General features: G+C 40.8%; 1 protein-coding gene across 1 annotated transcript; it reads right to left on the minus strand.

Moving 5' to 3' along the window:
* Positions 1-21,925: 21,925 nt before the first annotated feature.
* Positions 21,926-22,429, minus strand: LOC145819332 (protein FAR1-RELATED SEQUENCE 5-like). Its single transcript, XM_082913316.1, has one exon. It carries the CDS (start codon positions 22,427-22,429, stop codon positions 21,926-21,928), a length of 504 nt encoding a protein of 167 aa, XP_082769442.1.
* Between the last annotated feature and the right edge of the window lie 329 nt (positions 22,430-22,758).

A 22,758-nucleotide genomic window follows, 5' to 3' on the forward strand; every position in this document is an offset into this window, starting at 1 on the left:
ACCAGAACCAGAGTCATCATCTCTACCTGCATATGTCTTTGACTGAGGATGCGTAAGCTCCTCCTCTTCGCTGGACTCGTCATCCTGTCTGGTAGGTGTTCTACGGCTGCGAGTCGAGGCCCCTCTCCTAGCTGCTCGAGAAGGCCTAGATGGCCTGGGTCGTGTCAGTGGAACCTGAAAAGGGCAGTTTGAATACATTAGCCAGAGTATGTATATCAAATGTAGATACAAGTATGATGCATGGAGTGTGTGCATGCAGATATAGTGTGCGAATGTGATGTGTCAGATGTGCTCTACACATGCAATCAATCAATGCAGTGAAATATTTAGTTTCGGCATGTCATCAGAAGTATGATAAATACAGGGAAATTGAAAAGTACTGGAATTCCGGAGGTGTACAGCAGCGTCTCCCTCCGCAAGACCATGCTCTCGAGTGAGGCCACCACTCCGAGTACCCCCTTAGTATACTTTCTGGGAGGCTGCAGATGCAAGTTCAAGTCATCAGTGAATTAATCAATGTCTAAATATCTGAGTGATAAATGAAAGCTGTGTAACATACCGGTGGTGAGTCAGGGTCACTGACATATCGATGATCGGGCATTGGAGACTCCAGTGGAATCTAGTAAGATGTCTCATATTGCCAGCCTATCAGCTCAGTCGGAAGATATGGCCACCCAGCATACTGGCAAGTCGAGGGCATCCCTCTAGCCCTACCTCCTGAACTACTGGCCCTGCTAGTCGAGGGAATGTCTGTGGCTTGAGCTCGACTCAATAATGGCATATCAGCAGCTCTCCTCGTGGGGGTACGAACACCTGCCAGTGGAAGCATTAGGAATGTGTGGACGTATGTCATGTACTCCCCCTGCTCCAAGAAAATGACTACATCGGCACCCAGCATAAGGTCATCAGTCTCCTGGGGGTGAGACTCTCTGTAGAGCGCATGTCTAGTGGAGGCACTGAGGGGATCTCCTGGACCGGATTGCCCATCGTCTGGTGCATGAAGCGCTCCCCGAGAAACCAGGCTCTGCCCACTGGTCCCTCGAACAAGATCCTGTACTGGGAGGCGCCCCATGCCCCCGCGAACCAGAACCGGGAATACCCTAGCATGGCTATCCATGGCTGCCAAGTAATCCACGGATATCAAATGCATGAATTGATCAGTTGTCATAAATATGCAAGATGAATCAAAGCTGAAAGCATTAAGAACTGAGAGTTCTGGTTTACCTCCGCCGCCCGTACAATGTCAAAGTACTGTCGGAGATATAATAATGTCTCCCGGGGCCTGGACCGACATCGACCATCGAATCTGTGTGAATACGATATCTCGAGCGGGGCCTCAACCTCTGGCTCGGGAGCGAGTGTCGGGAAGTAGGCGTAAACCCACAGTTGTGAAAGGCAAGACAATGGCTGTCAGAATACAGAATGTATAGAAAATGCAGAATGCTAAGTGCAGAATGCAGAGTATAGAATGTAATGTGTGCAACAGGTGCTGTGTGCAGTGTACATATAATGAAAGGCAGAAATGTAAATCAAGAGGGCAGAATGTACCTCCCAGGCTCTCTAGTAGCCACCTACTATGCCCCCGCGCCCGCGGGAGGTCGCGCTTATGTAGTAGTAAAGGGTAGCCAGGCTAGCGCCGCCCCAATCATACTGCTGGACCTGTGATAGGTCTACCAAAGAACTCAGCAGATATAGTCCGACTGTGTTCCCCTTGTCGGAGAACAGTGTTGTCCCGAGTAAGAACATCAAGAACCCCCGGGCATACTACTCTATCTCCTCAACAGTCTTAGGCATAGTCCTCCTGTACTGCTCGGCGAACAAGGTGTACCTGACCCTACCTGATGATCTGTCGATCGACGGACGAGCTCTGAGCAGATAAGTCCAAGCCGTCTCCCACTCACCCATGTCTGCATCGTATGGGATAGGCCGACCTCCCACGTCGAGGCCCGTCAACATAGAAAAGTCATACAGGGTCATCGTCATATCCCCGGTGGCTGAGAAATGAAAGGAGTTGGTGGTGTCCCACCATCTCTCTACTAGTGTGCCCAGAAGGGCCCTACTCACCAGAAGTCACGACACCCCCATACAAAACGGGCCGAACCCGGCCTCATCTACGATGTGCCAAACAACATCTAGGAGCTCCATGTATCACTCCCTAGCAATGATCAATCCGTAACCCCGTGTGAAACGGGAAGATACCTGCATATAGAATGAACAGATATTTTCAGTTTCAGAATAAACATAATGTTATGTATGAGTCATGTGCAAACAAATAGAAAACCGCATTATGAACTACATGTTTAGATTGAGCAAAAACTACATTATGAACTGTGTGTTCAGATTGAGCAAAAACTACGTTATGAACTGCGTGTTATTGAGCAAAAACTGCGTTATGAACTACGTGTTCAGATTGAGCAAAGACTGCATTATGAACTGTGTGTTCAGATTGAGCAAAAATAAAAAACTGCATTATGAACTGTGTGTTTAGATTGAGCAAAATGCGGCGTTATGGACTGTGTGTTCAGATTAAGCAGAATACTGTGTTGTGAACTGCGTGTTCAGATTGAACAGTGTGCTATGTTATGAGCTGCGTGCCGACTAAACCGAATACTGTGTTATGCACTGCGTGTTCAGATTAAACAGTGTACTGTGTTATGAGCTGCGTGCCTAATGGATAAAATACTATGTTATGAACTGCACGTTCAGATTGAACAGTGTGCTATGTTATGAGTTGAGTGCCTGAAAGAGCTGTGTGCCCAAAAGAGCTGCGTGCAAAGTGAACATAGTTTTGTGCTGTGAGCTGCGTGTTCAAAGTGAACAAAGTTTTGTGTTAAGAGCTGCATGCCAAATGAACAAACTGTTGTGTTGTGAGTTGCGTGCCAAATGAACAGAATACTGTGTAATGTGTTGTGTGCCCAAGATGTGTTGTGTGTCCAAAATGAGCTGTGCGCCCAATTATGCTGTGTGCCCAAATGAACCGGATGCTGTGTGCAGGTTGTGTTCATGAATGAACAGAAGTGTTGTGTATGTAAATGTGTTCAGAACAAGCAGACATGATACATAGCGAAAGCATGAAGATGTAAAAGTGAAGTATGCACCTCGCGCGCATGATGCGATAGATGAGACTTCGGCTTCCGTAGCAACAAGTTTGTGGGCGCCCGTCGCGCAAAATCGGTAAAATGATGGAAGGTGCTAGGAGGTAGGATATGCTCCTGCGGGTGATACTCCTCCAAGTCGAATGGCCGCATCCTCGGTGGCAACGGTATAATGTCGGGCTTATCCTCTACTCTCGAGGAGCCTCCTCTATATGGAATATCATCGGTCATCTGAAGAAATCTGCAAAAATGAGCAAAAATAAGCAAAATGAACCAAAATTGCAAAAAGTCAACAAAAGTCAACTCTCAGGAAGAGAAAAAGTCAACAAAAGTCAATGCCTGAGAAAAGGTGCTAAACTTCGAGAGAAACTTACCTCAAGTAGTGAAAATGGAGAAAGAAGCTCCGAAAACAAATTCTAATCGGTTCAAAACAAAGAGAATCAAAAGTTTTCGCGAAACAACTTCGCGTGGGGCGTTGGAAAATGCGTATAAAGTGCAGATCTAAGAGAGAAAAGGGTCTAGGGAGGAAGAGAAATGTATTTCGGCCTTGGAGGTGTGATGAAAAGTGTTTTGGAGTTGAGTTTTTAAAGATCTCCATGTGAAAAGACCATGCTGCCCCGAAGTTGTATAAACTGGTCGGCCAACCAGTTTTTCTGGTCGGCCTACCACTTTGGTGGTCAACAACTGGTCAGCCACTGATCTAACTGGTCGGCCAACCTCCTAGATGATCTTCAGAGCTCCATTGTTCTCCCTGTGTGTTTTGGTGGCGATTGAAGTCCTCAGCTTTCGAGAAAGTGTAAGAAAAGTACACTTTTCGGCTCAAAAATGTCCCCGCGGGAACTTCGATTCAAGTCTTCGATACATGGCTCATCATCACTCCTCAAAGAGCGAGGTGTATCCTTTTTATGTGTGTTGTGACCCCTCTGAGAGGTAACTCGAAGGTTCTGGTTAAATTGCTCGCGTTAAGGCTTGTATCTCCTTTTTAAGTATTTTGCTTCGAACGTTCTTTTGAAGTTGCATATTTCAAATGCATTATTATGCACCCCTCCATCGCATTATTATGCGCATACTTAGGTTGCATTGTCATGCACCCCTTCCACCCGCATTGTCATGCACTCTTCACATGCGTTGTTACGCACGTTCCACTCGCATTATTATGCACATACTTAGGTTGCATTGTCATGCACCCCTTCCATCTGCATTGTCATGCACTCTTCATGTGCGTTGTCACACACGTTTTGCCTGCATTGTTATGCACACTACTTGCATTGTTATGTACGTTTCACTTGCATTGTTATGCGCACACTTAGGTTGTATTGTCATGCACCCCTCCACTTGCGTTGTCATGCACTTTTTACTTGCATTGCTATGCATATTTCCATCGACATCATATGTGCACACGTTTATATTGCATCTTGATGTAACGTTGAACATATGTTTCTAACTATATTGTACTTGCTGAGTTTTTTTCTTTTGCAAGCACGATATTGTATGTACGGTTCATTTGAAACTGGTGCGACCAGACGATATCGTATGTACGGTTCATTCAAAAGAAGTTCCGCGTGAGATGCAGCGAGAATTGTATAATTTTCTTACATCCTTTCTGCATGTAATGTAGTTTGGTTCATATTTGCCCGCTTAAACTGTTGTATTTGTTTTGCATAATTGCTTCACTACAGCTTTCTTTGCATGATCATAAGTTATGTTTGGCTTTGTGCATGTCATATGCATTTTGCCCCTGCCTGCGAGCGTATCTCTTTGTTATCTTGCCTGTTTGTCTAAGTCTTCGGCCTTGTCAAAAATGGGTCGTCTCTAGGCTTTGACATTCACTCCCGTCACTTATTGACTTTCGAGTTCTGTCAAAGAGGGGCAACTGTAGACACCCCATTTTTGACCGATGTTAAGACTCAAACGTCATCGATTGAGCGCTCAGTGATAGTGCATGTTGTGCGCGTTCGAGTTTCTGGAGTTTTTAGCTGAGTGCCTTGCCTCCGGGCCTCTGAACTCTTTGTGCTTTGGCTCGGTTTGTGGACCAAGACTTGTTTCTCTTCCCTAGAGGGAGGGAGAGGTCTTGTAGACCACCTCTTTATGGTCATAGACCACTTTTCGTGATTGTAGACCACTTTTCTTGGTTGGAGACTAGTTTTTAATTTTCGGAGCCTTCGGCCGCGTGCCTTGTCTCGGGACCGCTTAACGTTCTCTGTTTGGCTTGGTTTTTGAACCATACCTTGTTGCCTCTTCCTAGAGGGACACTGTGGTCCGAGAGACCACTTTTGTGGTCGCAGACCACTTTTGATGCCCGTAGACTAGTTTTCGAGGCTCCCGGCCGCGCGCCTTGCCTCCCGAACTCTTGTCTTGCATCCTTTTTGGTTTTTGTTTTGGTACAAACCTTGTTTTCCTTGTTTGGAAGGTGGTGCAAGGGTGGGAGACCAGTTCTTCCCCTTGGAGACCACTTTTCTCCCCGCCAGCCAGTTTTCTGGTCAACCAACTGGTGTTCTTGGTCTTTGGGCCACCTTTTCTGGTCGACCACCACACCACTGCCTTGCTTTCATGCTGTTGACCATCTCCCACCATGGCCGATCACTTTCTCCCCTGGGAGACCACTTCTACTGGTCGGCCGACCAGTAGAAGTAGCTGGCGACCACTTGAAGTGGTCGGCAACTTTTCATCACCTTTTTGGAGATATTTTAGAGCCAGTTGTGCCAGCTGGAGGGCACAGAAGCCATCCTTCATACACGTGTATGGAGGGATGGCCTTAAGCCTAAAGCTTGTCCAACAAGCTTGAGCCTTGGTTCTCTATATAAAAGAACCTCTCCCTTCCTCCTCCAGGTTTAGATTTTTGTGTTGGAGAGATATAGATACACATTTGTCACTATCTTGCTCTTTGCTTCATATTTGTGCTTTAAAAGTGTAGTTTTATCACACTTTAACATACAAACACACACTCAAACACCATCATTTTGTTGTTGAGGCTTCTTGTGGTTTGTTTGGAGTTTTTGAACTGGTTTTGGTTAGAAAAAGCTGCTGGAGTTGTAGCTTCAAAGGTGTTCTTCAAGAGTGAGTCAACTAGCCCTTTAACCCTTTTTTTTGGTTTAAGCTTTTGAACCTATTTGCATGTTGTTTTTGCCTTGACTTTAAACTACAAAAAGTTCTATTTTTCAGTCTTTAACATGTTTGTTTAAGGTCTCTTTTGTGTTGGGGGTAGTCTACCCCCTCTTAGGCCTTGTTAGGCCTTGTTTTAAGCCCTCCCTTTAGGCTCTTGTTTTAGTCTTTGCATGACCTTTCTACCACTGAAATTTAAAGGAATTTCAACGGTGGAAATGGTGCTTTGAGGTCCCAAATAGGAGAGGGTCATCCCCTCTCCTTGTGTCTTGTAAGCTTGCTTCATTTGCCTCATGTTTGAGCATGTTTGTTAAGCTTGTGTTGGCCACATCTCAGCCCATTTTAGGCCTTATTTCAGCATGGCATACCACTATTTTGACTTGGTTTTGTCATCCCTTGTATGCATAATACACTTGTAGTGTAATCCTCATAAATTAGCTTTGTATGCTTCATGAAGTAGCATGTCATTCTAGCTTGTTTTGAGTCCATCTCAGCATGTTCTTGGTGTTGTATTGCCGTGATATACCTCTGTTAAGGTTTGGTTTAATAGCCCCATGCATGCTCCATGCACTTGTAGTGTAATTCCATGAACTAGCCAAATGTGTACCATGCTTTAGACTATCATTCTAGCATTCTTTTGGCTTGACTCTAAGAAGCTTTTGTCCATGTTTTAACATACTCTAGCTCTGATTTGTGTTGTTGTGGTCATGCATGCCATGCCTTGTATAGCTATAGTGCATTCTAGCTTGTTAGCTTTGTGTATCAAGTCCACTAGCATGCATTGCTTGGCCTATTTGAATGATTTGGAATCATTTGTAATGTGATTTCAGTGCATGTTTCATGTTCATGCACTTGCATTTGTTACTCTTTCAATGCATTGAAGGGTTGGTCCTTTATGCCTTAAGAATGAGTCATTGTGTATGCCCTAATGCCTAAGCTTACGAGCTCTTATTTCAATCTGTTTTTGGGGTAATTTTTCCATGATATAACTCTGATTTTTGTTGGCAAAGCCATCTCATGCTTGGTCTTGATAGGTGTAGTGTGACCCTCCCTTTTGGCCTTGCTTGGTTCATGCTTCATGCCCTACATGGTAGCTTATTTTGGCTTCCTTCCATACACGTTTTAGCATCATTTTGACATGCTCTAGGACTATTTTGGGTTGTATTTGCCATATGATTCATGTTTTGCATAGTTGTAGTACAAGTGCCTATGCTAGCTTTGAGTTTTGAGCACCATAACATGCTTCGTTTGTATCATATATATGATTTGGCATCATTTATCATGATATTTTAGAGCTTATAGCATTGCTATGTTCCCACTTCTTTCATGCTTTGAATGCCTTTAAGAGTTGTGCATTGTTGCCTTGTTTGTGGCCTAGCATGTATGCCATCTTGCTTAGACCTTTGAGCCCCCATCTCAGCATATTTTGGTCTGTGTTTAGACCTAATTAAGCTCTATCCATGGTTGGTTCATGCTTTTGTGCCATGTATTGCATGCCCCCTTTGTAGTCCTCTTTACTAGCATTATGCCTTAAAGACTCTAGTATGATGTGGTTGTGTTGGTTGAATGATTTGGCATCATTTGATACTTTATTTCAGAGAATGTGGTGTTGTCACACTTCCACATTTGTCCCTCTTTGAGCACTCTTGAGAGTTGTGCTCTTATGCCTAGTTAATGGGCCATTGCATTGAGCATGTTTGTCTTGATCTTCATGCCTTAGTTTTAGCATTATGGCCACTGATTTGGACATGACTGAGATCTGTCCATTTTGGTTTAAGTCCATCAAGCATGTTATGCGAATGTTGTTACATTGCATCATGTTGTTGCATACTTATATTGCCTTGCATTGTGTATACATGCATTAGCATTGTTTGCATGTCATTAGCTTTGTTAAGTTGATCATGTCACATTGCATTGAGTATGCCATGTTCTTTGCATTGTGTATGCCATGTTATTTGCATTGAGTATGCCATGTTGTTCTTTGCATTGTGTATGCCATGTTATTCTTTACATTGTGTTTAACATGCTTGCTTTGCATTGTTGCTTGGATTAAGTGTTAATCTGAGCACGAGAAACGAGAGACGTTTCATACTTGAAGTGATGAAACGTGTCTCAATTCTCGGTCGCCGACCCTCTTGATCAATCATGATAGAGGTCAAGCCTTTATGTGTTTATGTGTGCATTCATTTCATATTGAATTGTGCAATTTGACTTGTCGGCCATCATGCATCGAGATGCGTGATTGGTGGTCCGAGGGTCGAGAACCACACTCCCTTGAGCGTATGAAATGATAGGGAGGGTGGTTGTGCACACATATCTTGCAAATACATTGTCATGCCCTCTCTTGCTCTCTGTTGCAGAAAACTGGAGAAGTACAGCAACAAGTGGTCAGCTGACCAGAAAAACTAGCTGGCCGACCACTTTTTATGGTCTCCAGCAAAGAAAAATGGTCGGCAGGTCATTGGCAATATCAACAACTGGTCGGCCATGCTCCTGCAGGTCCCCAAGGTGAGTTGGAAGCTTTCTGGAGCTTGGTGCAAGGTTCTAAGAGCAGTGGCAAACAGAGACAAGTTGGGGCATCGCGTTGGATTTTTTAACGAGGCAACCGAGCATGCATGCACTCCTCTTCCCGAGGACCTCTCTTTACTGCTTTCCTTAGCTAGTTTATGCTTTGGTTCTGTATTTAAGTGGTTAATGCGTTTAGCTGCTTATTTGTATTGTAATAACTAGCTAGTTAACTTGTTGGTTAATTAGCTTGGTTTTGTACTTAATTAGTTAGCTTGTCAGTTAATTAGTTTTATGATGTATGTCTTCCAACCCCCATTTCTTTCTCCCTTTTACTTAACCGCTTACGATGGTTAGTTTTAGGGCATATTTTGTTTAACATACCTTATGCTCGCATGCGTGCATTCATTCATCTATTTTGCATGCACCGGGCTTGACTCATCTATTTCAATTCCAATTTGAATACATGTACCAAGTTACATTTCATATGCCATCTCAGAATAGCCGAGCCTATTTTAACGGCATTTCGCATGTGTTGCATTAGCCATCTTAACATGAACTAGGATCATACATGATTTCTAACTAGTTCTCTGTTTTGGCTTGGAGTACACTATGAGTGTTTACGCTTTAGCATACTGCATGTGTGTTAATGTTGCCATGAAAGCATGCTTACCATGAGACTAACTGCTTAAGTGTTTAACTGCCTGAATGCCTGTGGGTGAAGGTTGGATTACTTGAATTGGAACAATTCATTGAAAATCTCGTTTTAGCCTACTTGGGAGTAGCAAATTTTCAAACCATTTTCAAACAAACGAACATGCAATGTTTTGTTCCAATTTAAGCGATCTAGTCTATGCTTGTATGTTGTGCGCATCACATAATAATTCTAGGTTAATAACCGGAATAAGAACACAGGTGTTTTCAAAACAAAATATCATGCTTAGTACAGGCCGATCTTTGATCGGGCGAGCGAGGGTGCTCATTGCATGACCTTCCCCTCTCGTACGCAAGTTCCCGAGCCGCGGCAACTTTGGTGATGACAGACACGTGGCCTTAGGCGCGAGTCAGGGTTTCCTAATTTTCCCCACAAAATAAAGTATTTAGGTGGCGACTCTGTATCTGGAAAAGCAGTCCATGTTTGGCACTTCTTTACAAAAATAAGTTTTCCAAAACGATTTGCCGAATTTGGACTCTTTGGTGATTTATCGGTCTCACATTTCACTTTGTAAGATTAGATTCAGAACCGTGACATTGAGTCCGAACTATAGTGTAGACACCCCATTTTTGACCGTCCTCAAGACTTGGACGTCATCGTTTGAACACTCGATGATCATCAATGCTCGTGTTCGTTTTGAGTTCCCGGAGGTCTCGGCCATGCGCCTTGCCTCAAGATCTCTCAACTTAATTGTTTTGTGCCTCAAGATCATCAATGTTTTTGCATTTGAGGGAAGAGGGTGGCTTGTTAGTCATCCCCTCAACCCATCGGCCAAGGTTTGAAGCCATCGGCCCCTTTTTCTTGCCATCGGCCAAAGGTGCTGGTCGATCGGCACTGTTTTTGGTCGATCAGCCACCCTTGTTGGTCAATCGACCTTATTTTCCAGCCGACCTCTTTTCATCTGCTTTTGGCAAATATTTTGTGCCAGCTGGAATAGCTAACACGCACAATTCCCCCCCTCTATACACGTGTATAGAGGGATTTGAGCCTTGCTTAGCTTCTCCAAGAAGCTTTGCAAAATTGGTTTTCTATAAAATGAGAGCCTCTTCTCCCTTTCCAGGGGTTCTAGAAATCTGATATACAAGTTAGATATATCTCCCTCTCTCCAGATTTGTGTGTGTGTTTGAGCTCAAAAGTGTGTTTTGTTCTTACTATTGCGCACAAACACCTAGCACTACACCATCCTTGTGTGATGAGGTACTAGGAGGTTGGTTTTAAGGTTCTTGAGCTGGTTTTGATCAGAGAGAGTTGCTGGTCTTGTGTTCTTGAAGTTGTTCTTCAAAGGTGAGATTCTAAACTTTAGATACCCTATTTTGGCTTAAGCTTTTACACATACTTCTATATTGTTTTAAGCTTAACTCTAAACTACAAAAAGTTCTGATTTTGTATGCTTGTTATGGTTGCTTAAGGTCACTTTTTGGTTGGGGGTTGTCTACTCCCTCTTAGGCCTTGTTTGGCCTTGTTTTGTGCCTTTACTTTTGAGCTTTGGGATCATCATATTTTGACCTTCCCACCACTGAAATCCAGAGGATTTTCAGTGGTGGAGAAGTGGTTTTGGAGTCTTGTATAGGAGGGGGAAACCCCCCTCTCCTTATGTCTCATATACTTGTGTTGTTGGCTTATAAGAGTAGCATGTTTACTTAGCATGTCTTGGTTCTATTTCAACACTTTTTAGTGGCTTTCAGGACCTGCCTTAACTCTATTCCATGTTGGTTTGATGGCATCTTGCGTGCTTCATGTACTTGTAGAGTAATCTTGCATGTTTGCATAACATGCATCTTGTGTTTGGACCACTATTCTTGCATGTTTTGGCTCGACTCCAAGGAGCTTTCCCTCATGTTTTACCATGATTAAACTCTGTTCGGTGTTGTCTTGGTCATGCATGCATTGTTTTGCATAGCCTTGGTTCATTCTAGCTTGTAAGCTTTGTGCCTTGAGTTCATTAGCATGTGTTACTTGAAGTATTTTCATGATTTGGCATCATGTGAAATGTGATTTCAGTCCATGTTTCATGGTTGCACACTTGCATTTATCACCCATTCCATGCTTTGGATAGTTTGTGTTTCATGCCTTAAGAATAGGTCATTGTGCATGCCATCATACTTAGGCCTTTGGGATGCCATCTAAGTGGGTTTTTAGGCTCATTCTAACATGCCATAACTCTGATTTTATTGTCCTAAGTCATGCCATGCTTGGTTGTAATAGGTGTAGTGCAATTGCCCCTTTTGGCCTTGTATGCGTCTTGTTTTGTGCTCACCTTTCTAGCATGTTTTGGCCGCATCCCATGCATGTTCTAGCCTTGTTTTGGACTGCCTTGGAACTGTTTTGGGTCACCTTGGTCCTTTGGGGCTTGGCTGATATGGCCATGGTTCAAGTACCTTGGCTAGCTTTGAACTTGAAGTCCATTAGCATGCCTTCCTTGTGTTATGTGTTTGATTTGGCATCACTCTTAACATAATTTCAGAGCTTATGGTGTCACCATACTACCATGATTGTCACCCCTCGCTCATGTTTGGGTGTTATGACCTTATGCCTTAACTCTTGGACCATTGCATGTGTATGCTCATTGTGCATTTCATTCTATCACTTCATCATTTTGGCCACTGATTTTGGCATGGCTGAGGTCTGTCCATCTTCGGTGTAAGTCCATTGGGTATGCGGTTTGCACATTGTTGCATGATTATCTCACTATATGTTTGCATGCTCAGATTGCATTGCATTGTACATGTTTGCATGTTTAGGTTGCATGTCTATTGCATATTAGTTGCATTGCATGACATTAATGCATACCTGTTGCATGCTTGGGTTGTTTGCATGTTTGCTTGCATGCTCATATTACATTGGGTTTGTTCGCGTGCCATTCATCTTGTTGCATTGCATAATGTCCCCATGTTGCATTATACTTGGCACACTTGTATTGCATTGTGCTTGGTTTGGGGTGTCAAACCAAACACGATGACCGAGGGACGTTCGTACTTGAAGTGACGAAACGTGCCTCAATCCTTGGTCGCCGACACTCTTGATCTAACATGATAGAGTTCTAGGCATTCATATGTTTTTGTGCATTCATTCCACATTGATTTGCACACTTGGCTCCTTTGGCCATCAGGCATTGAGATGCGTGATTGGTGGCCCGAGGGTCGAGCACTACACTTCTTTGAGTCTAAAACATGATAAGGGATGTAGTTGCAACCATTGTCTTGCAAATGTATTGCCATGCCTATGTTTGTCCTCTGCTGCAGCAAAAGGAGCCACAGGAAGAAATGGCTGATCGGCTATCTTCAATGCCGATCCATTAAAAATTGATGGCCGATAGCCTCATATTTGGTCGATGGACATTTTCCCTTGGCCAGTGCCACCCTACTTGGCCGATGGCCTCTTAGAGTATCCATGGGATGGTTCAGAAGCAGTCACAGATATTTTCACAATTCTCAGAAGTGCAGAACAGTGCAAATAGAGGCAACATGAGGCATGGCAACAGGTTTCCGAGCGAGGCGATCGAGCATGCTTCATTCAATCATTCCGAGGCGGAGCTATGACAGCCCCTTTAGTTTCATAATTAATTTGTTTTGTAATTTAATTAATTTGTTGAATTAGTTAAAGTCTTGTAATAATTAATTAGCTTGTTAGTTAGTTAATTAGTTGGTTTGTATTATTTATTCGGACCCTCCATCGAGAGGGCGAATTTTGTAATAAGTGTGCGTAAGTGTGTGAATGTCATTTCAGTGGTTAGTTTTAGGTCATGTTTCAATTGGCATTCCTACGCTCGCATGTTTGCATCCATTCATCTGTATTGCATGCACCGGGCTCGGCGCATCATACTAACCGCATAGCATTTCAATTCCAAGTTGAATACATGATTATCAAGTTGCATTCCACATGACATACTAGAATAGCCAAGCCTATTTTTAGTTGCATTTTACATGTGTTGCATTAGCCATCTTAACATGAACTAGGATCATGCATTGATTACTAACTAGTTATTGCTTTGGCTCGGAGTACTAGATAAGTGTTTATGCTTTAGCATCTTGCATGAGTGTGAGTGTTGCCATGTCAGCACGCTTGCCATGAGGCTATTTGCTTATGTGATATAACTGCATGAATGCCTGTGGGTGAAGGTTGGATTGCTTGAATTAGAACAGTTCATCAAAATGCGAGTTTTAAGCCCACTTGAGAGTGGCAAAATCATGTTTTCTAAGCCCACCCGAGGGTGGCAAATTCACGTTTTAGCCTACTTGCGAGTCGCAAACTTCAAACCATTTCCAAACAAACGGATGTGCAATGCTTTGTTCCAAATTAGGCGATCTAGTCTATACTTGTGTGTTGTGCGCATCACATAGTAATTCTAGCTAATTAACAGGAATAAGAACGTATTTGTTTTCAAAAATAAGATATCGTGTTTAGTACAGGCCGATCTTTGATCGGGCGAGTGAGGGTGCTCATAGATGACCTCCCCAATCGTACCCAAGTTTCTGAGCCGAGGCAACTTTGGTGATGACGGACACGTGGCCTTAGGCATGAGTCAAGGTTTCCTAAATTCCCCCAAAACAAAATATTTAGGTGGCGACTCTGTATTTGGCAAAGCAGTCCATGTTTGGCACTTCTTTCTTAAAAATCCGTTTTCCAAAACGATTTGCCGAATTTAGACTCTTTGGTGATTTATCGGTCTCGCATTGCACTTTGCGGGATTAGATTCAGAACCATGACATTTGAGTCCGAACTGTAGTAGCATGAAGCCCTTGGGGCGCGTCTACATGTAGTAGCTCAGAACAAAACGAATTCGCACCCTCGCCGGCGCGGAGCCAGGAGTTCTCGGGGCGGTCCACAATTACATGATGGCTTGTGAATGAAAGTGTGCAAGTTCAATAAATACAACAAAATGAGACTCTCAAAACCACCTCCCTATCATGAATGATCAAGGGAAGTGGTGACCTTGGAAACTTGAATCATTTCATCACTAGTAAGTATGAAATGGTTCAAGCTTCCATGTGTTCAATTAACGTCCGATTGAGCACAACCAAATTATTATCTTCCACCATTTTTTAATCTCAATTTTACTCCATTTTTAAATTACCAACCATTCTTTAATCAATTGAGTCCAAAGGGTGAGTTAAAGTCCTCTAATGGAGTGAAGTACCAAACCAAGAGTTGTTTTAGGCATGACAGAGACATCATACCATTGGTAATGAACCCCCCAAGGGATTAAACCATTAAGCATGACAACCTCAATCTCATGCTTAAAAGAACAAAAGGCTTGAAACAACTCTCAAAGAAAAACGAAAGCCAAGAAAGAAGGGAGGTTGCAGAGATTATTAGTGCTGAAAATAAGTGAGAAAAGCATAAATAAATGCAATCAACTTAAAGGAGAAAGTGTCTAAGGCCTAAAACACCAAACTCATGAGGACAATTACACTACAAGCATGCAAAATAAAGCTCAAATGCAACCAACAGCCCAATATAGTGCAAAAATAGGTCTAATACAATCCTAAAACATGCTGAAATTAAGCTAAAAATAAATAGATTAATATGCCAAAACATGGTACAAACTAGGCTAGCAAGCAGGACACAAGGAGGGGAGGCTAACCCCTTCAAATTTTGACTTTAAAACATGATTTTGGCCACTGAAATAACTCTGAAAATCAGTGTTTAAAAGATAAAAAATAGATAGTAAAAGGGTGGGAAACACAAGGGCAATGGCCTCTAAAACAGGGTACAAAGAAGGGCTATCAACCCCCTAACCTTTGATGGCCTTAAAATCCAAGCTTCAGCCCAAAAATACAGAGTTTTATAGCCCAAAAACAGTTGGAAAACAGCAAGAAAAATAGTAGAGAAAGCAAGCAAATCGGCAAAGCGTTATACGTCTTGAAGAAAAGAAGCAATTCAAGCAACAAAACCAAGACAACACACCCTTCAAGAGCTCAAACCAAGCTCAAAAGTACCTTAGCTCAAAGATGAGAAGATTTGGTTAAGGTGTATAGACAAAGGGTAAGGATTTGTAGGCAAAAGTGTAGAGATTTTCTATAGAGAGAGAGAGAGAGAGAGAGAAAATTGTAGAGAGAGAGGAAAAATTTTGATCTCAAAATTTTCTAACCTTAAAATATGAGTGGGAGGTCTCCTATATATAAAAAACATGAATCTCCTCAAGCATATCCAGCCCTACACGTGGGGGTAGATACATGCATCTGTGCAAACAGCTGGTACAACTGTCACAAAATATCTGCAAAAGAAACTAGTGGCCGGCAACCAAAAAGTGATGGCCGGCAGCCCAAAAAGGTGGCCGGCAAGCCACCAAGGGTTGTAGGCTTGAACTAAGGCTTGGTCCAAGAATAAGGCAACAAGAGTGTAGGGTTTGAAAGGCTCAAAGTTGTGGCATTCCGCTGAAGACTTGGAGCATTTGACGAGCAAATAAATTCATTATCGGGCGTGCATGCGATGGTGTCCAAGTCGTAAGGGCCATCAAAAATGGGGTGTCTACACATATCACCAACACTTGAAAATAGTTTTTCCCAAATAGGGTGAGTCAAAACCCAATAGGAATAATCTAACACAATATATGAGATTTAACAAGGATATAAGTATAATGTGCATATACAATGCCTGTGACAAAACATTCACATTTTATATAACCATAAAATACCAAATTCATATCTTAATCCATTTTACTTTAATTCATTTCAATTCATGAACCAATTTCATTATTTTTCAACAACTCAACTGAGACTACAACTCAGTGGTTCTCCAATCAACATAATCACCACACAAACACTTCAATCTTCCATTTTACGGAAATTTCATCTGCAAGATCGGCACCCATATGTGCGATTTCTGGACTTTCACCCAAGACATTTCGGCCAACTTAATTTCAATGGAGTACATCTCCTTTCTCCCTCCAAACATCTAACATAGACAATGTATATAAAACATAGTCATATTCAATGACAACCAACAATAGATTAGTTTTAATTCACCTAACCCTCATGTCATTTCTACAACAATCATAGCTATCCTCCACCAATAGCCCAATACAGATATTTCTAAATAGATATTCAATCTCAAGATAGATAATTTATTCAAATTTCCATAGATGTGAGGTAATACATATCCAACTCCACCATTTATAACAACATTCATCCAATTTCATATTTACAACACCAATTTCATTTATTTATACAAAATAAATATTTGAATCATTTTAAGGCAAACTCTCTTTTTCCCAAATATTAACCCAACGGCCAAAATCAACTATTTTGTAACCATACAACCTTATATTCAACCTCATAACCATTTCCACAACATCCCCCCCTCTTTTGATTTTACAACCCAAACCCTAGGTTTGTCCATAATATACCCAAAACCTACCATTGTTACACAATCACCAAATAACTAAGTTAAAAACTATATGAAAGTGCAGAAAATCCTTACCTCAAAGATCTTGAGACACTCTACCTTTTTCTCAAAGGCACTAGTGTGAAGATCACAATGGATCTAAGTGAAACAGTAGAGAGAAGATGAGTTTTAAAGAGAGAAACTTAAGATCTAGGGTTTTGGAGAGTTTTAGAGAGAGAAAGGAATGAAAAAGTGAACCAAAAAGTCATCTTCATGGACTGATATACACACAGTCCACTCGAACGTGAAAAATGACGCTCGAGCGTCGGACACATTGCTCCGCTCGAGCACAAGAAGTGACACTCGAGCGTAGAATACACACTTTCAGAAGTTTTGTAGACGAAGGACATCACTCGAGCTCAAGATTGGTTGCTCAAGCGTCCACCCGCTTGAGTGTAGAAAATACCGCTCGAGCGTAGAATATACTCTTCCAGTATTTGCAGGTCTGCAGAAATATTGAGAGTTTGCAAAGCCCGCTCGAGCTCAAGAATGGCCGCTCGAGCGGAGGAGCAAAAATTGCAAAGCCCGCTCGAGTGCAAGGATGGACGCTCGAGCAGATAAGTAAAAATCTGGGCAACAAAGGTTTGGAAAATCAAGCAACCAACCTGTTCCAAACACACAACTACAATCTAATAACCAAATTTAAGAAAGAACAAGAGGGAAAATACATGAACAACCATATAAGGCTACGAAATCCGAGTCCAAAACACAAAATGGGCGAGTCTGAACCAAGAACACTATATCTCTTTTGCATATTTTAAATTGACTATGAAATTGAAATGCACAATGTTCTAATGCTGGAGCAAACAGGTTGGAATGCTAGAACATTTTGAAATGCAAACAGGTTTGATTTCTAACAACTCATGGTCTTAAACAGGTTTAAATGCTGGAGTAAACTGCTTCTCTCTTTTGCTTTTCTCTTTTGCATATTCTAATGCTAGTTGGAAAATTAGTTTTGGTTATATGAGTTGCCTGTAAAAATAGGTCATGGAAAGAACAAGTTAAAAAAATATGATGAATTATTTGTTTAAATCCTGTTGCAGTTGCATAAGCCTTTCCTGGTGTCACAAAGAACTAAAGAATCTAAACGAGGTAAGACAAACTGTTGCTTTGAATTGAAACATTTTCAGCAACATTTTAGTAGCATTTTTGTAAAATTTCAGCAACATTTCAACAAAAATTCTAGCAATAGTTCAACAACATTTCAACAAAAATTCTAGCAACAGTTCAGCAACATTTCTACAAAATTTCAACAAAAATTTAAGCAAAAATTCAACAAAATTCTAGCAACAGTTCAGCAACATTTATACAACATTTCAGCAACAATTTCAACAATATTTCTGCAAAATTTTAGCAACACTTTCAACAACATTCCAACAAAAAATTCATCAAAATTTTAGTAACATTTCAGCTGCATTCTCATTTCAAAACAAGAGAAATACAACTAAGTCTTCACCCCAATGATCAAAGAACACAACAATGTTTTCTACATACACATGAAAGGTTTTCAATATGACATACATGAATACCATATCCAACAAAAAAAATTAACTCTAAGATATTGACGTGTGATCCACATGATCATGCCCACGGCTACACTCATTCCCATGCCCACGGCTAGGGATGTGCGCAGTGCGGGTCAGTGAGGTTTAGGAGAAAAATAGAAACAGTATGGCGGGTGGCGGATTGATAAAATTTTCATTAGAATTTGCCATTTTTCTTATCGAAAATCGGCGGTTCAGTTGGCAAATAATGGTGGATTTGCCTTGGTAGTTCGGGCGGATTGGCGATTTATATAAATTATAATTCAAATTACAGAACTCAAATGAAAGATTAAAAAAATTTAATTTATAAATTAACTAAAATAGTCATAATTAAGGTAGGTACACATTTTATAGAAAAATAAAATAGGAAGATCCCTGATACACAAATCTATTTGCATATATGTGCAAATCTAATCTTGCTATATTGTCAAAATGTATGGAAACTTGAAAAACAATTTTCAGACCAAATTATCATCACTGAAGTATTAAGTGACAAATCTATCCAACACATATTTACTGCAATGGCAGCATTTGATCGATAATGGTTGACCAGTTCTTTTTCCAGCACCCAACATCATATTTATGAAGGTTTCCAATTCGTAAATATGGGTTAGTTGAATCTAGATCATGCAACATTTAGATTAAAAGGAAATAAAGGGAAAACACTAGGGTTTTCTCATAAAAGTACCTCAAGAAGTAGAAGACCAATGACACCAAGCACAAGGCCTGCAGCTCCAACAAATCCGATGGATTCGCCAAATAACAGGGCAGCAAGTATAGCCACTGTCAATGGCAATGAATCAATTATCACCTGAAGGCTGAAATTGTTCATTCAACTCTTAGTCATTTTTTTAGTTTATTACCCATTACCATATCAATTGAATAAATTAATATCACTTAAGAGAAGTGAGCACTATTATGTCAAATAACTCAGCAACATTGCTATAAAAATCATAACCAACTTATCTGATTATTTTGTTTGCAAAAAGGGAAATTATAAAATAAAAAAAAATAATAAAAAACCTCCTAGTTATATATATATATATATAGAGAGAGAGAGAGAGAGAGAGAGAGAGATACTTTTATCAATTGAACATAGTAATATCACTTAAGAGAAGTGAGCACTATTATGTCAAATAACCCAGTTCAATTGCAACATAAAAACACTTAATGAGATACTTATACTTAGCTTTGACTTGGTTGATGATTATCATATGTGTATATATATATATATATATGTGTGTGTGGATGTATGTATGTGTGGATGTATGTATGTCAGTACAAAATGGAAAAAATCAAATAAAACTTGGAGCTTAAGCTTGGAATTGATTTTGAAGCAAAACAGATAGAGAGAATTATGCATATATATAATAACCCAAAAGTAAATATATAGAATTACAAATTTGACATACTAACCCTTTGAAAGAAAACCTTTGAACACTAGAATTTCACACATGCACACACACACACATATATGTATGTATGTATGTATGTATGTATGTATGTATGTATGTATGTATGAAATCATGGGGTTAGGGAAAGAATTGAAGAACTTACAGTGAATGAGAAAACATAAATCAGAGAGAGATAGAGAGAAAATGGAAAACATAAACTAGACAGAGAGAGAGCATAAAGAGAGCTACATACCAAATTGTGAAAAAACAGCAACGGTGAGAGTGAGAAGCAGTGCTGGAAAGGCCAACGGCAGGGACGAGCAAGAGCAACGGCAACACTGATCAACAAGGAAATGAGGGGGAACAAGAGGGGAGATAGAGAGGCGTGTCGATCGGTGGCCATCGGCGGCAGAGGCGAGATGGAGAGGCGCTTGAAACCCTAGAAAGAAATTGACCAACTCCTTCACTCTCAACCAAAGAAATTTCATGAATTATATATACATAGGCAGCATGGGTCAGTTTGACTAGCGGGTTAGAGTTTTGAAACTGCCACCCGTGTCACCAGCGAAACCTAGAGCCTGCCACCTGTGTCACCCGCCAAACCTAGAGCCTTCACCTGCCCAACTCGCTCACTAGAACTGAAAAAATGTGTGGTTTGGTGCAGTTCAATGCCGTTTTGGCGGTATTGTGCACGGCCACGCCCATGCCCATGTAGTACCTACAAAAAAAAAAAAAAAAAATCTCTTATATCAAAGGAGCCATAAAATAAAATGGAACTTAAAATGAATGACAAAATAAATGAGGAAAGATGAAAAATAAATTACTTGACTACATGCAGGACTAGTCGAGGCTTGCAAGTCATAACTGCTTGTATTGTTAAGCAATGCTTGATAGCTTCCATGCACGGAATACATCGATGGCATTGAAAATGGCATATTACTTAGCTACAACAATAACAAAGACATATTCAATTTAAAATGATAATAGTGACCTACAACTAGACATAATAAAACTTCTTATTAAACTAACTTACATCATATGTGGGATACATAAATTGAGACAAAGAAGTATTAACTTGAGGAACACTCGTCGAGAATGAAGCAAGAAGTTGAGAAGCACTTATTGAAAATAAAGGAGCCGATTGAGGAATGCTCGGCGAAAACAAGGGAGGTGGTTGAGGACCACTCGCTGAAAATAAGGGAGGAGGTTGAGGAGCAACAGACATAGGAGGTTGAGGAGCATTATATGAACCTGTTTTATTTTTCTTTCCCAACGCAAGCTCCAAACCACCTTTTGTCGGTCTTATTCCCTTGCTAGTGCACTCTCTTTTCTTGAGTCCTTTTGGTTGAACAACATTTGTATCTGTTACACCATCCAGTTCAAAGCGTTCGGGGCATGTGTTGGAAATGGCTTTCTTGTTTAATAGTATCTGAAAAAGGGATATTGCATTTTGCGCTTAACATGCTTTCAATTATTGCAATTAATTCATTTGTTTTTCTCTACTGCTGAGTTATATGTTTCCTCACTTTCAGAAGCTCTACACGTTATTGCTCTGAATATTGCCATCAATGATCTATAGCGTGAACTTTGATGCAATCTTGCATCAACCTTAATATCATTCCCACACCTATTTTTCACATTTTTAGCTCTTGCTTTTTTAGTCCATCTCTTGAGATTATATTGTGAAGGAATCTCTTTGAACTTGAGGGTGTCTCTAAAGATCTTCAAATAATGACTGCACAAAATGCCCTTCATTTCAAACTTCCTACAATTGCAAGTCAATGAACCATCACACTCCACTCTCACATTCCTCACCTTTACACCATCACTATCAGGAACCATATACATGGTACTCTCACCATGATGTTCAGTTTCTTCAATGTTTACTTCAAGGGACTTGACATACTCATCCTGAAATTCTGCATATATTTTATTGGTGTAAACATCTGCAGCTTGCTCCATTATCTTCACTTTTATATTCACTCTTGGCAACTTCTGGCATAGAGCATATTCGGCTTGTAACTCTTTGTACCTCTTCTCCCAAAGAACTAGATCAAAATGCATGAAAAATTGCATTAAGTTATGATCAAACTAAATGAAATCCTTTAAGAAATTATCAAAGGATTCACTAAGTTGGGTGCTACTCATGCCCGCACCCCATGCATTTCTAACACATGGCCAACCTCATTTTTCCTTGAACCCAAACGTTAACTTCAACCAAGATTTATCTAGCACTTCATACTTGTTAAGCATTTCCTCCCATTTTAACGTAAACTCTTCTTCATCCTCAATGTCGTACATAAATTTGGATAAAACACTCTTCATCCCCTTATCCTTGACCTCCTTATCTTCAAAGATAGAATTTGCATGCCTTAATGCATTTTGCATCAAATGCCAAGTGCAAAGGCGGTGGTTTGTGTTAGACATGACAACATGTATGGCATCAGCTATTATAGCATCCTGATCCGTAAAAATTATTTTCGAAGCCTTATTTGACATTGCCTCCAAGAATCTTCTAAAAATGCACATAAAATAATCGGCAGTCTCATCATACATTAAAGTTGCGCTAAATATAACAGTTTCCCGATGATGGTTAAATCCAACAAAAGACGTAAATGGTCTATGTGCACTATTTAACTTATAAGTAGAGTCGAAAGTCACAACATCACCAAATTGCCTATAATCCATGATCATTTGAGCATTGGCCCAAAATATATTTGTAATCTGCTCCTCGTTATCTAATTGGACCGATTAAAAAAAAGATGGATTTTCCAATGTTTTTTCACGAAAATATTGCAAAATGCTACCTGCCTCCCCATATTATAATCTCTTTTGCTTTTTCGTTCTCAAATAATTTTTTTGGTCCCGTTTTGTGAACCCAAGCGACTCCCTTCCACCAGTTTCATTACCCATGACCTCAAATGCAGTATTAAGACGGATTCCAAATTTTTCAGCTAAATCGATTTTAGTTTCCTGTGAAGTAGATATCATCCTTTGGGATGGTAACATATGCGTAA

Source organism: Camellia sinensis, chromosome 2 (genome assembly GCF_055761805.1).
Source record: "Camellia sinensis isolate YWXY chromosome 2, ASM5576180v1, whole genome shotgun sequence".
NCBI classification, from domain to species: Eukaryota; Viridiplantae; Streptophyta; class Magnoliopsida; order Ericales; family Theaceae; genus Camellia; species Camellia sinensis.

What these genes read in the sequence shown, in the direction of transcription:
- LOC145819332 (XM_082913316.1), bottom strand. Translation starts at nt 22,429, where the DNA reads ATGGATTATAGGCAATTTGGTGATGTTGTGACTTTCGACTCTACTTAT.